Source organism: Cygnus olor, chromosome 3 (genome assembly GCF_009769625.2).
Source record: "Cygnus olor isolate bCygOlo1 chromosome 3, bCygOlo1.pri.v2, whole genome shotgun sequence".
Classification (NCBI taxonomy): domain Eukaryota; kingdom Metazoa; phylum Chordata; class Aves; order Anseriformes; family Anatidae; genus Cygnus; species Cygnus olor.
In genome coordinates, this window is record NC_049171.1 from 82,947,519 (window position 1) to 82,960,035 (window position 12,517).

Genomic DNA, 12,517 nt, shown 5'->3' on the forward strand with positions numbered 1-12,517 from the left:
TTCACAGAATAATTGCTTTATCATCAAACCAATGGAAAATGGTCTGCTCTGTGTTTGCACGGTGACTATGTCAGATCACCTGGCTGATGATAATATCATAATGGGAGATGATAAGGGTTATGTTCACCTGCTTAAAGTGACCGGTGATCACTTCGGATTGAAGCAATGTAAAGGCAAAAAGGAATCACAGGTTCAGATTTTGGATTCCAAAATTTTTAACATGTAAGTTACTTATGATAAAATATTATCAGTTTGGCAATATTTGTTGAATTTGGGTGTTCTCTGGTCTGGATGGAGGATTAGCTTCTATGTGTAAACTAACCCCACCTGAAAAGAAAAAAAAAAAAAAAAAGAAAAAAAAAAACAACTGCAGGAAGTGTAATTTGCTTTTCATTGTGTGAAGGAAATACTATAATTTTCAGCAGGAGATCTTACAGCAGCAAGGCAACAGAGCAAGCAAATGTCCAGGGAAGAATTCACAATTGCTTTTATCCAGACATAGGGACAGCCTTATTGGTCCTGATTAGATAGAAGCATAATTGCTACTAGAGAAGTGCATGATTCAACCCTAACCTTAGTTCTGCTTTAAGATCTGCTTGCTTTTCAGCTGGAAGAGTGGTTCTGGATCTGGCCTGGATATTAAACACTAGCATTTGCTGCATATAATCTCATTCACAAAACTATTCAGCAATGGGCATACTACAGTAGATGCTATTATATCCTAATAACATCTCAATTTATATCCCTAGTGTTAAATACAAGCTACATGATGACTGGGTTGTGAAAGTTAAGTATATTTCTGACCTAAATTGTTTTGGATCCTGCTCCTCAGACAGTATTCATTCATTTGTTTTGGATGACATAAAGGGAGTAGAGGATAGCTTGTAAGTATATGACATCTTCCAAAAAGATAGACTTCTTGCCTTAGAACTCTGCATGAGATCTGTGCTATGCAAGATGTTGTCCTGTTGTATTGAAAGTATCCTTATCCAAAGCATTGATAATACAAATGAAAATACAACTATTTAAGTACTTGAATGTTTTTGTTTTCTAGCTTTTAATGTAGGACTGTCCTTATGTATTTATTATTTACCACCCTTAAAATAAGTTACACTGGCAATATTATCTGCTTTAACTTCTCAGCAGGCAAATTTTAGTTATAAAATAGATTTCTTTGTTACTTGTATATCATGTATCTATTCATTTGAACTTTATATCCACTATATATATATTCAAGTGTGTTTCATTTACTGTTTCGGTTTCACAAGTTCTGTTACACTAGCTTAAACCAAGAGAACAATGTATTCTGAAGGCTGCAAAGTGGATTTGCTTTGCAGCAGGAAAACAGCTGTGTCTTCCTTATTTGTGCCATATCATTCATATGATCCACCAGTCCTCTTGCTTATTCCAAGCTGTCCCAGTTTGTGATTGTAGAAGAGTTTATAGTCCAGCTAAAAATAAATAATATAGGTAAACATAATTTGATGCAAAAAGGAACTATAAATGACATCTATATAGAACTTTTTATTCAAATATCTCAAAGCGTTGTAAACATTAGATAAGGTTCACAATTACTGTGAGGTATATCCAGAGATTAATAGATTTTTAAGGCTAGTGACAACAATTATGATAATCTTCTATAACACAAGGCATAAATTTTTATGTAGTAGTTCTTGCATCAATCCAATAACTTTAGGTTTTATGAATATTGTATATTTGTTGTGTTTGAGGAATGTGAAATATAAAATAATCATAGCTTGTTTAAGGTCATATACAACGTCAGAAAAGCTGGGAAGTTCCTATTTGGTTTTGCTAGAGTTTTGGAAAAACAGTTAATTTGAGGAGAAAGAAAACAAAGGCTGGAGAATCAGAAGTATAGTCAAAAGAGTAAATGCTACAGCTATGCACTCCTTTTTATACTGCAGAATGTTAACTGCAAATGTGTTGGTAGGTCTTTTTCAGTTAACACTGACTATAATTGTGCTTGCAATCACAATCATTATCTTTCTTTAAGCAGTTTCATTCAGCAGCTAAATGAAATTATATTTAGTCAACTGAATAATTACATTGTTGAAATAGTCTATGCATCAAATCACATTGAAATGCCCTTTCCATAAGTAATTGTGGTTCAATTATATGATTTACCGGTGCTAACAAAATAAATTTCTGTAATTAAGTTTCCAGCAAGCAATTGTTATTGTTCTTGAAAAGGGATGCAATGTATCTTGTCTCCTACATGTCTGTTAAGTTTTTTTGGTGGATAATGGCTGATGAACAGTTATAACCTTTTCTTGTAAAGCATCTAAAAAGGGACGTGTGGCTGGGATCACAGAGTGCTTCTGTTACAAGGCCATGACTTGAACAGGACCTCACACTGCTGGAACCCCTTATTCACACTAATATTGGAAGAGAATCAAAACTGTTCATTAAGGAGCCAATAGAGAGTTATACAGAAGTATTAAATTTAAGAATTAAAGGGGAAAGATGAGAAATTGTGAAGTCATTTGCCAGTCACACATTTAAAGCAAATACTTGCCTCTTTTACACTATTAAGAGAATTCAGACTCCTCTGTTAGGGCTCTGAAAAGAAAGCTTTTCTTCCATTAGGTAATGGGGAGTGAACAACCTTTTACTTAGACCTGCCAAGAAAGAACAGGCTCCTTCACTAATCCCAAAAGTTTCCAGAGTCCAGAGTCTTTTGGCAAATTTACACCATCCACAGTTATGGTTTGCAAGAGCCATGGTTACTCTCTAGCTCAGAATAAATGAACTACCTACCTGTCTGGATTTCAAAGAAAAAATGTGTCTTTGAATGAGTACTCATTTCAGTGTGTATAGCCCAACTACACTGACAGTCATCATTTCCTGGCACAAATGGGTGTTAGGTGTGTTGTTGCTGAATCCAAAATTCAAGAAAATACTCACTCATTAGTAGTAAAGTATGAAACATGTTGAGAGAAGCAGAGGTTGTTTGAAGGATAGGCTTAGCTTTTGATGTAGGAAAAGGGTCACAGAGTCAATCAGTCTGTGTTGGCTGTTTGAATGCCTGTGTTTCTTTTAGTGAACACAACAGAATAAATCTGTAAAAATGAGTTTTAGAAACTTGCAGTCTCTTCATGTTTTTACACAAAGTAGGTAAAATAGTGACTATTATACAATACTATTATACAGAAGCAGCACAAAACTAATTGCACTTGGTTTATGCAAAATAGTAGTCACAATAGACCTCTATTGCTGAAACAGGCAAAGGCAGAAGGTTTGATACTTTTGTTCAGTGAAGAACTTTAAGCATGCAGATGTATAAGGGCTACCTTTGGCAACAGTTACCATTTTAGGATTCTGTTTGGAGTATGACTGGTAAAGAATTCAGCTGTTCAAATCAGAGATCTATTATTTTACTGGAAAGTGCACCTTGTCCCAGTTTTATTGACGTTACTATCTAAGTCACTTACAAATCAATTTGCTTTTAACAAGATATTGTATACATTATGCAAACATCTATTCTATATATTACAGAAGAGTAAAGTGGAATGACTGTAGACTGTATTTTCCTATACTCTTACCTGATTAACTGTTTTATTGATGATTACAGACTTGTAAAGGAATTTTCAGTCCCTAGAGGGGTGAATGCCTTCACATATTGTGGAAAAGCAAAAGTCATTGTCACTGGAGGTTAGTATTGGGCTTACGTAATGTATGAAGAGAGTAGGTTATCCAAGAGATCATTTTGTTGTGATTTTTTTTCCCAATTAAATAAGATGAAATAAAAGCTGTATTAGTATCTTATGAATTTAAATAGTGGCTTCTGTCTTAAATGACAGGAAACAAATTCTCTTGCTTATAATTGCTGGGAGCAATGCTCTGAAGAGATAAATATTCCAATAGAAATCTAAGAAGGGCTCAGTCTGTGTTTGATTCAAGAGTCTTGTCATTTATTTAATAGAACAGGAGAAAGAGTAGGATGAACTACTCTAACACACCTTTCCAACCCACAGTGGCAACTGTCTTGGTGAGGTTTTAGAGATTATTCCTTGCAGTATCAGCATAGGCCCCATCCCTTCCTATCACTCTTTGGCCTTCTTTCTTGTCATAAGCAATCACACTGGCTCACCTTAATAATTTTATTGCTCTTCTCTCTGATCATGTTTCTAAAAAGCTTTACTGTTCTTTCTTTCTCCCAGTGCAGACTGCAGAAATAGCACTCTCATATCCATTTCTTCCTGTTATCTAATATCTTTATGAGCTTTTCTATTGAAGTGGTCATATTTCATGCTGCAGAAATGTGGCTGGAGCATGGCAGCAGTCTTGTTTGTGTATTCTGTCTGATGTGGTGGTGCCTTGAAGTGACTACATTGATGCTTCCTATCTCAAAGTCTTCAGTACCACAGTTCTGCTTAAAACTTAGTTAAAAATTGTTCTGAATACACGTATCACATAACAGTTCTTGGGTTTACATTTAATAATAAGGAAATAAAAAAATAGCCAAGAATCACAGAATCATCAAGTTTGGAAAAGACCTTGAAGATCATCTGGTCCAACCATCACCCTACTACCAATGTCACCCACTACACCATGTCCCTAAGCACCACGTCCTACCTTTACTTGAACACCTACAGGGACAGTGACTCCACCACTTCCCTGGGCAACCCTTCCCAATGCCTGACAACTCATGCAAGACAGTAAAATAAATATGGTGAAAAAAAAAAAAAAAGAAGGAAAAAAAAAGACAACTAAACATGGGAAATAATACAATTCAAGTTGAAGTGTAAAAGTTTACCAAAGGGAAAACTGAGACAGATATCGCAAACAATATCAGATGAGATGTGTATTTCAGAAGTTCTATTGATTTTCTAGACACAAATTTAAAGGGAAAGCAATAGTACAATAGGAAAGTTGTTAGTGAAAAAATTGGCATTCAGCCTTCTGAGAGATCTTATTTACATTGATTACTTTGACACACACACACAAAAAAAAAAAGTAGTCTGCAGAAATTTCTTGATGCCATAAAGTAGGGAGGCACTATAAAGTGGAATATGATTAGTATTTCCCACAGGTAGAACTAGAGGACTTTACTGTAGTAATAAAAACAGGGTGAAGACCAGGACAGAAGATCATGTACACAGGAACTAATAATAGTTCCTGTTACAGACTGAAAATTCTTCATATAGAAATAGCAAGGGAGGAGAAAAATCTGGATAAAATTCCTAAGAAAATTCCAGACCAAAAGTCTGCCTGGCCTACTCTACCCTCACTGACAATAACCAGCAATAGACACCTCAGGCAGAATATAGAAATGGAGCAATCCTGTAACAATACTTGCCTAGGTACTTGTGTACCACAGTATAGTGGTAGTAGAAGAAAGAAATATCATCTTTCATTTAAAATGGAGCTTGAAATTTCTGAAAAGTATAGATAACATATATGACTGTGAGGGTTGGAGACTAGGCTTGGATTGTAGGACTTCTAAACAGCTCTCTAAACAGCTATGTAATGAGAAAATATTATAAGGAGATGAGCTTTCTCACCAATACATTTTAATTTGTCTTGAGTTTTGCTGCACAAAAGTACAGAGAGTATGGACTACATGACAAAAGATTAATAATATTGTGTTCAAGAATGATTCTGCAATGATGACTTTGAAGAACTGTAAGAATTGTGCTTGCCAGTAACAATCTTCAAGCTTATTCCTGGCTCATAACATTTACATATCCTTGATTTGGAATCCTGTCTAGCTTGTTCACCCATTGACCTTCATCTTGATGTTGGAAGGCTTTCTTCTGCCTCACCTTCATTCCCAGTGCTTAGTCCTGCTGCTTTCCTTGAACTGCTGCTTTTCCTTGAAAGGAAATTATTCCTGATCTGGATTACTAATAGTCACAGGAGAGAGTGGGAATGCATGGCCAAATCCATGACAAGATGGCATCGTACCTTTCAAATTTACTGTAAATTTTAGATCGGATGGGGCTACTGTGAAGCTGCACCCAGAATTAAGAATCTAGTCCTTCAGCCTTTGAGAGATCAATCTACTAAGTTCTTTGGAAGTTGAGCTTTATAATTCAGTTCTCAATTAATAAAATATACTGTTCCAGTGGCTCAGTAGTCAGCGGGACTAGAGCACACTAATTTTGTCTCTATATATTAAAAAACATTACTCTTTCTTATCTGGCTGAGAAACACATGAGACTCGGTTAATGAAATGAACAGATTCAAATGAACATAGGCACGTGAGGTAGTAAAATCTTGTTGACTAGAAAGCCTATAATTTTACCTGTAATGTACCCTAACGATCAATGACCAGGGAAGGTAAATAATTCAGTAATCATCATATGTAGATTTATTCGTGATGTGTAAACATTTCTAAAAAATGTTTCTATATCATATTCAGCAATAAAAAGAGAAAAAAAATGTAAAAAAAAAAAAAGAAAAAGAAAAAAAAACAGCCATTGATTGTAAGATAGCTTTTGAAGTAATTAGTGAGGATAATTTGTTAATGACTTTACTGAGCCTCAATCTACTGTTATTCAGCACAAATGGTTTGCAAAGTACTGGATCCTACAATGTATTTTTACACCGGGAAGTGTCTATTTAAAGACATATGTTTTAACACCCCTACTCTTCTATTATATATTTAGTTGCATTTGAATACTCTCATGAGTTTCTGTTAGCACGGTGATGCAACCTAATTTTGTCTTCCAGGCATTTGACATTTATAATAAGAAGAAAGATACAAGCAAACCTGGTACAGAGTTCACTTTTCATGCTAAAAACTAGACTTCTTTAGCCAGTAAAATGATACAAGCCCATTAGTGGCCTGAAAGATGGATCCCACAGTAGCTCAGAGTAACTTTTCTGTGTAACATTTTGCATTATTATGCTGAATGTTAAAATGATATGGTTTTCCTCTTACTCAGGATCTATTTCAATTCTTTTCCTCTTACTCAGGATCTATTTCAATTCTAACTATGTCTTAGTCATAACTTCAGGGAATAGCTACACTTAAAAGCAAATCATATATGCATATAAAAGCTGGAGATGATCAGTTTTAAATTATATGATACATCAACTTCTAACCTTATTAGTTTTTCAAATCCAGCTACTGTTCTCTTGTGAGCAATAAAGTAGAATCAAAACTATTGGTTCTTTCTAAATCTAGCAGTAGCAGCATAAGACTGTTTGAAAGGAAGTCTTCCGTGCTTGTTCAATAGCCTTTTTGCATTCCTGGCAGAAGTGAAGTAACTGGTAACATCTTGTATCTTGATTTTTTTTTTTTTTCTAAAGGCACTATGCATTGGTATTGACATTTTCAGGAATTCCTGGGATCATAGTTATAGAAATGATATACCAGAACTCCAAAAATACTGGCCCTCACAAGTATGAGAGTATTTTCTGTGATGCAGTCTATTTTTAATAACATGAAGACAGACAAGGCAGCACAAAGAGAAAAGAGAGACATTGGTTAATATGATAAACCTATAAACTTGTCTTAATTTACTTGATGTCTCAGTATTGTGAAGAGATTTTGCAGACATCATAATTTAGGATTTTAGGCTTTTAAAAGGCTGGCTTGAGAAAATGACAGTGAAGTTGCTTTAAAGAATAGGAGGCCTTTCTGTGGGACAGGAGCAATATGGAAAGAAACCAGAAATTATATTTTACATTTCTATTTTTTTAGTGGAGAACAAGCTAAGCCTAGTGTTTGTTCAAAAATGCTATTGTTCTCTATAGAGTTTCAAAACCACTGAAATGCAGACAACTCAGCAGACATCTTGGAATACCACATAAACTGCAAACCTGTATAAGCAAGGGAGACAGTCTGATAAAGCATAAAACTTTCAAAGAAGGTCTTGGAATCCATAACATCTAGCTAGAGTAGAGCTGTGGTCATAGAGTCTGACTTAAAAAAATATATATACCAACAATAAAAACATAAACACGTTTTTGTATTTATTTTTCTTGGAAGAGAAAACACAGAAGTGACCCCATTATGATTCAAATTATTGATTTCAAAGAATCTTAACTTTTTTTCTGATATTTAGACAGGCAATTCATTCTCTTCAAGCTTTTCTTGAATGTGTTTTGTACCCATGCCTTCTGTGTCCGGATTCTGAATCCAGGAGGCATATTTGGATCACAGAAGAGAATAAGTGTTCCAGCAAATGTTCCAGTGAAGCAGTGAATGTCTGCCCTAACTGCTGTTCGGGCAGGATGAGCATATAGCTTTGCAGTAACAGGGCCAGTCTGGCATTAGTCCAGAAATAGGGGAGAGAACACATCTACTGTAACTGCTTCTACCATTATCTCAACATCAGTAAAACAAACTAAAACTAATCCACTATTTCACATAGGAAGAAAACTGTATTTTTAATGTAGGGAAAGGTTTTCTTTCTGAATGAGACTTTTTCTTCCTGTTAATATCTTGAATAAATAACGTGTTATTGATTCTATTGTTAAAAGAAACTGTACCATAATTAAGGGTCACTTAATGGAGTGCCTGCTCTCTGTTCATCTGCCATCACCTCAGGAACATAGAGAACAGAGCACAGCTCCCCTATCTTATGCAGAAGTTATGCCCCCATTGCACCACTGCAGCTGTTTGCATGGTCTCTTTCTCAGTCATACCTTTGAAATGATCTTGCATAAAACAAAATTATTTTTTGTTGTAGCTATTCTAGGAGTAGATCATTTTTCCAGTGTCATTCAGAGAGAGGCTACCTAAACTGTGGAATCAATTTAACCGAGAGGGCCATAAAGCTTAATGCAAGAAAAGGGAGATGGGGTGCTCCTAAAAGAATCACATATTGCTGTAATAAGAAGAAAATGAATAAATCTCTGTGGAGAGAGGTAGAGGGACTGACCAATGACAAGAGGTTGAAAGAGCTTCAGGAAGATACTTGGAAAGCATACTGAAAGAGATGACCTTTAACTGTCCTCTTTGTAAACAGAACTAAGCCAAGTTTCACAGTCTGGAGGTTGGGTTAATCTTTCAGGCCATGTACTTGCTCGTGTATGCTTTTTTGGCTTTCTGCACGTCACTTTAAGCTGAGAGAAAATTAAAACTCAAATTGAAATCTAGATAAAATGTGATTGGTTCATTTATTGTATATTAAAATAGGCTGTTCAGCTAATTGCATACAGTGCGTACAATTGCAATATTTGCCAGGAATTGAAAGTAAAAATATAAACAAATTAGTATCAAATTTAAACTGGGCTCATGTCCTCTTCAAACTCCTGTAAAAAATACAATTTCTTTTCAATGGCTACAGTTGTGTTTGCATCAGTATGTAAACCCAGGAGCTTACTAATATGTTTTTAACAACATCCTTGTGTTTTGAAATGTTTATGGAAACTATTATGAAAACAGTACCAAAAGATTTATCTATAATGCAGTCAAGGATGATACCCTAATTGCAGGTCATTTTAATGTTTGAACGTACAAATAAAAGGAAAAAAAACTTAATTCTCATTTACATTAAGAAAAAAAATCACTTATCAGCTGTTATTATTTCCCATTTGCCCTCAACTTTCATATCTGCTCCTCTTCCCGTTTTGCAGGATCATCCCTTTCCATAGAGGTAGTCATCCCTTCACTACTGGGCTAAATGGAAATAATTATTGTTTTGTTCTTTTCCTCAATCAGATCTTTGAAAGAAAAAAATCTGAGCCCCAATTCAATTTTTAAATTAGTATTCTACTTTCATGGCACTACCACGTGGTCATAGCCAGTGCGTCTAACATTCCTCTAAGAAAATAAAAAGCCTTTGAAATGCCAATCAGTTATGTGGTTTTAATGCAAGTATGGGGACAAATACTGAAAACATATCAAAACATAAGCTGGAATCCAGCTCTTAGAAGGAAAAGTTAGCACCCTTACGTGGGAGTTGTCTACATAGTAAAAACAGAGACTTATGAATATTAATCCCTCCATTAAGAAACTCACTTACAGTGTTTGTGACTATTCAGTCTTTCTGAATATATGAATTCTTTTCTGTCAGGTCATGACAAATTCCTTCATTTGTGGCATCCTTGTATTAATAGCAGGCCTACAGGGAAGCTATCAGGACACCAACATAGTGTTGTGGAAATTGTGACAAATGAAAAAGATCAGTATGTTATCAGCCTTTCTTCTGCAAAGGTAAAATTGTTTCCTTAACTTCATGGAAATCAATGCTATAAACGCAAGTAGCAATGTGTTTTTGAGTAAGTATCTCTGGTAGCATCTAGTCCAAATTTCATTGCTTGTCAGTTAATTTATTTTAATTTAAAGGTAGAGTTTTAGCTTAATATTTCCAAATTATTTTATATTGAGGAGCAAGACTAAAATAGAAGTATTTGACCCTTCTGTATGTGCAAAAATAGTATTTACGATAGTAGATATTAATGTTCTGATATATTCTGCATCACTTTGGCAGCTGCCAGAATAATAACATAACTGCTATCTGAATGCTTCATTAAGTCATGATCATCTGCAACAACTTCCTACAGCTTCATTTACCCCTCTCTGCCTGTCAGCCTGCTAAATCTGTAGGTGGATGTTTTCTTACATTGGCCACTCCATACACCGTGTTCAGATATCATCCTCTTTCTGAATGGTGTCTGAATTACAAGACACTGCTCCAAAATATTGTTCATGACAGAAATACAAATAGCATCAATAGTAAAACTTCTTTAGCCATATACTGTAAGACTTGGCTGGAAATTGGTGGGTTTCATTTAAATTATTGGTGGAATCATGGCATCAGTGCTTTATCTTATTTTGTCAAGTAAAGACTGTTCAGGAGAAAATAAAAACTTCTAAAAACCTGTGCAAAAATAAATGAAAAGCTACTGAAGTGGTAGTTGCTCCATAAAAGGCTATGGAGCTCTTTCAAGTATAGTCCTATGCAATATTTTCAATATTCTGTAATCAGTATTTTCATTAACATCTGCAAAGATGGAATAGCAAGTATGGATGCTAGATTAACCAATTGCCTCAGGCTGAATAAGGGTTGCAGGCCATGGGCAGAAATATTAGAGTACCGAATGGGCATTAAAATTGAAGGTATGATCTGTGGCAAAAGTCAGTTGTGTCCTATGAAGTAATAAGGACCAAATATAGGTAGTCAACTGAGATACCCAGCTTTTTGATGTGTTATGTAGGAAATATTACAAATCTCTCTGTTTCGTCTGTCCATGCTGCTCCTCTGCCACAATTGCTTACCACTGCTCATTGAGGTGGGGTAAATACTATGTTTTCACGTCTTTAATCCTATTCTTAAAATAACCTATACTCTTCTGAATGTGCTATTAGCTTAAATTAAGTAATCAGAAATATGTCATTTTCAAATAATCCTTGAACCATAGCCATTCCTTCTTCCTCACTTCTATAGATCTATACTTGTCTTTTCTGTAGGTAACTGTACATTTGCTGCAGGCATGCACCACTGCTGAACTAAGGAAGGTTTTGACGGATAGCCTGCAAGCTATGCATGTAGGAAAAATAGAATAAGACATAAGACAAGACTTAAGGGGAATGAATGTACATGAAGATATATATAGGGGAAAAAAAAGGGAATGAAGTACCTCAGGCAGTAAATAACTAGGAGATCTCTTAAGGTACTTTCTGGGCCTTTCTATGATTCAATACAATAACTTTGGAGAGAAACAAAATCTATTTTACAAGACTCCAAGTATGTGGACTTTTATACCTGATCTTAACTAAACATACTTGAGTTGTGTCAATGACATCAGTAAAATCATTTGTACATGAATATGTGAAAGTATATTCTAATTAAAAAGTAACTGTGTCTTTAAATTGTGCTGTAAATTAGAAGTTACACTTCTCCTCAGAAGTAAAAAGAAATAAAGAGAAATTCCTAGACTTTTAAAAGCCAGATAAATCTTGTGGTCACAGTTGAAAGCTATATCAAAAAAGAAGGAATCCTTCACAGAGGAGTCTAAAGGACTTTACAGATAAAGTCGTGATCACTCTGTCACAAAAAAAAATTACAATATATAGATGATTTACATGGTTATTTCATCTTTGCATTAGGGCTCAGGTAGCTCTCTTGTCAGCACACTGAGCAGACAATAAAGAGACAAAAACGCAGAGCCTTTACACAGTCTCAGCCTTTGTATAGCACCCGGTAAATCGCCTGCAGGCTCATTAGTTTACAATTAGACTCACTGTTCCATATTACCCACTTTAATTTCTTTCCATCATTCCACCATAACTGAGAAAAAGAAAGTAACCTTATATATTAACAGGTTTGTTGTTATAATAATATGCTTAGAGCTAAATCCTTCTTCCCTTAGCCTCACATGTAATCCCATTGACATCAGTTTGCTCCTAAATCTTCTAATAACTACAGGGAGTTGTAGTACTTTGCAGGATCACCTTCAGGGATCATAGGACACACAGCTGCACTCTCTGCAGGTAACTCACTCTATTAAATAACACGGCAACAGAACTGCAGTTTGACCTCTGCTTCATGCCTGGTGATTTTTGTCTTTGAGGGCTCAGACTTTCTGTGTGAATTTG

The 12,517-nt window shown here is 35.2% G+C and overlaps 1 protein-coding gene across 1 annotated transcript in view; it reads left to right on the plus strand.

Moving 5' to 3' along the window:
- WDR64 (WD repeat domain 64) overlaps positions 1 to 12,517 on the plus strand; it is a 73,044-nt gene that overhangs the window by 22,264 nt on the left and 38,263 nt on the right. The window contains 4 exon segments of the mRNA XM_040552587.1: positions 8 to 222; positions 750 to 884; positions 3,593 to 3,672; positions 9,993 to 10,132. Coding sequence (XP_040408521.1) covers positions 8 to 222; positions 750 to 884; positions 3,593 to 3,672; positions 9,993 to 10,132 — 570 coding nt within the window.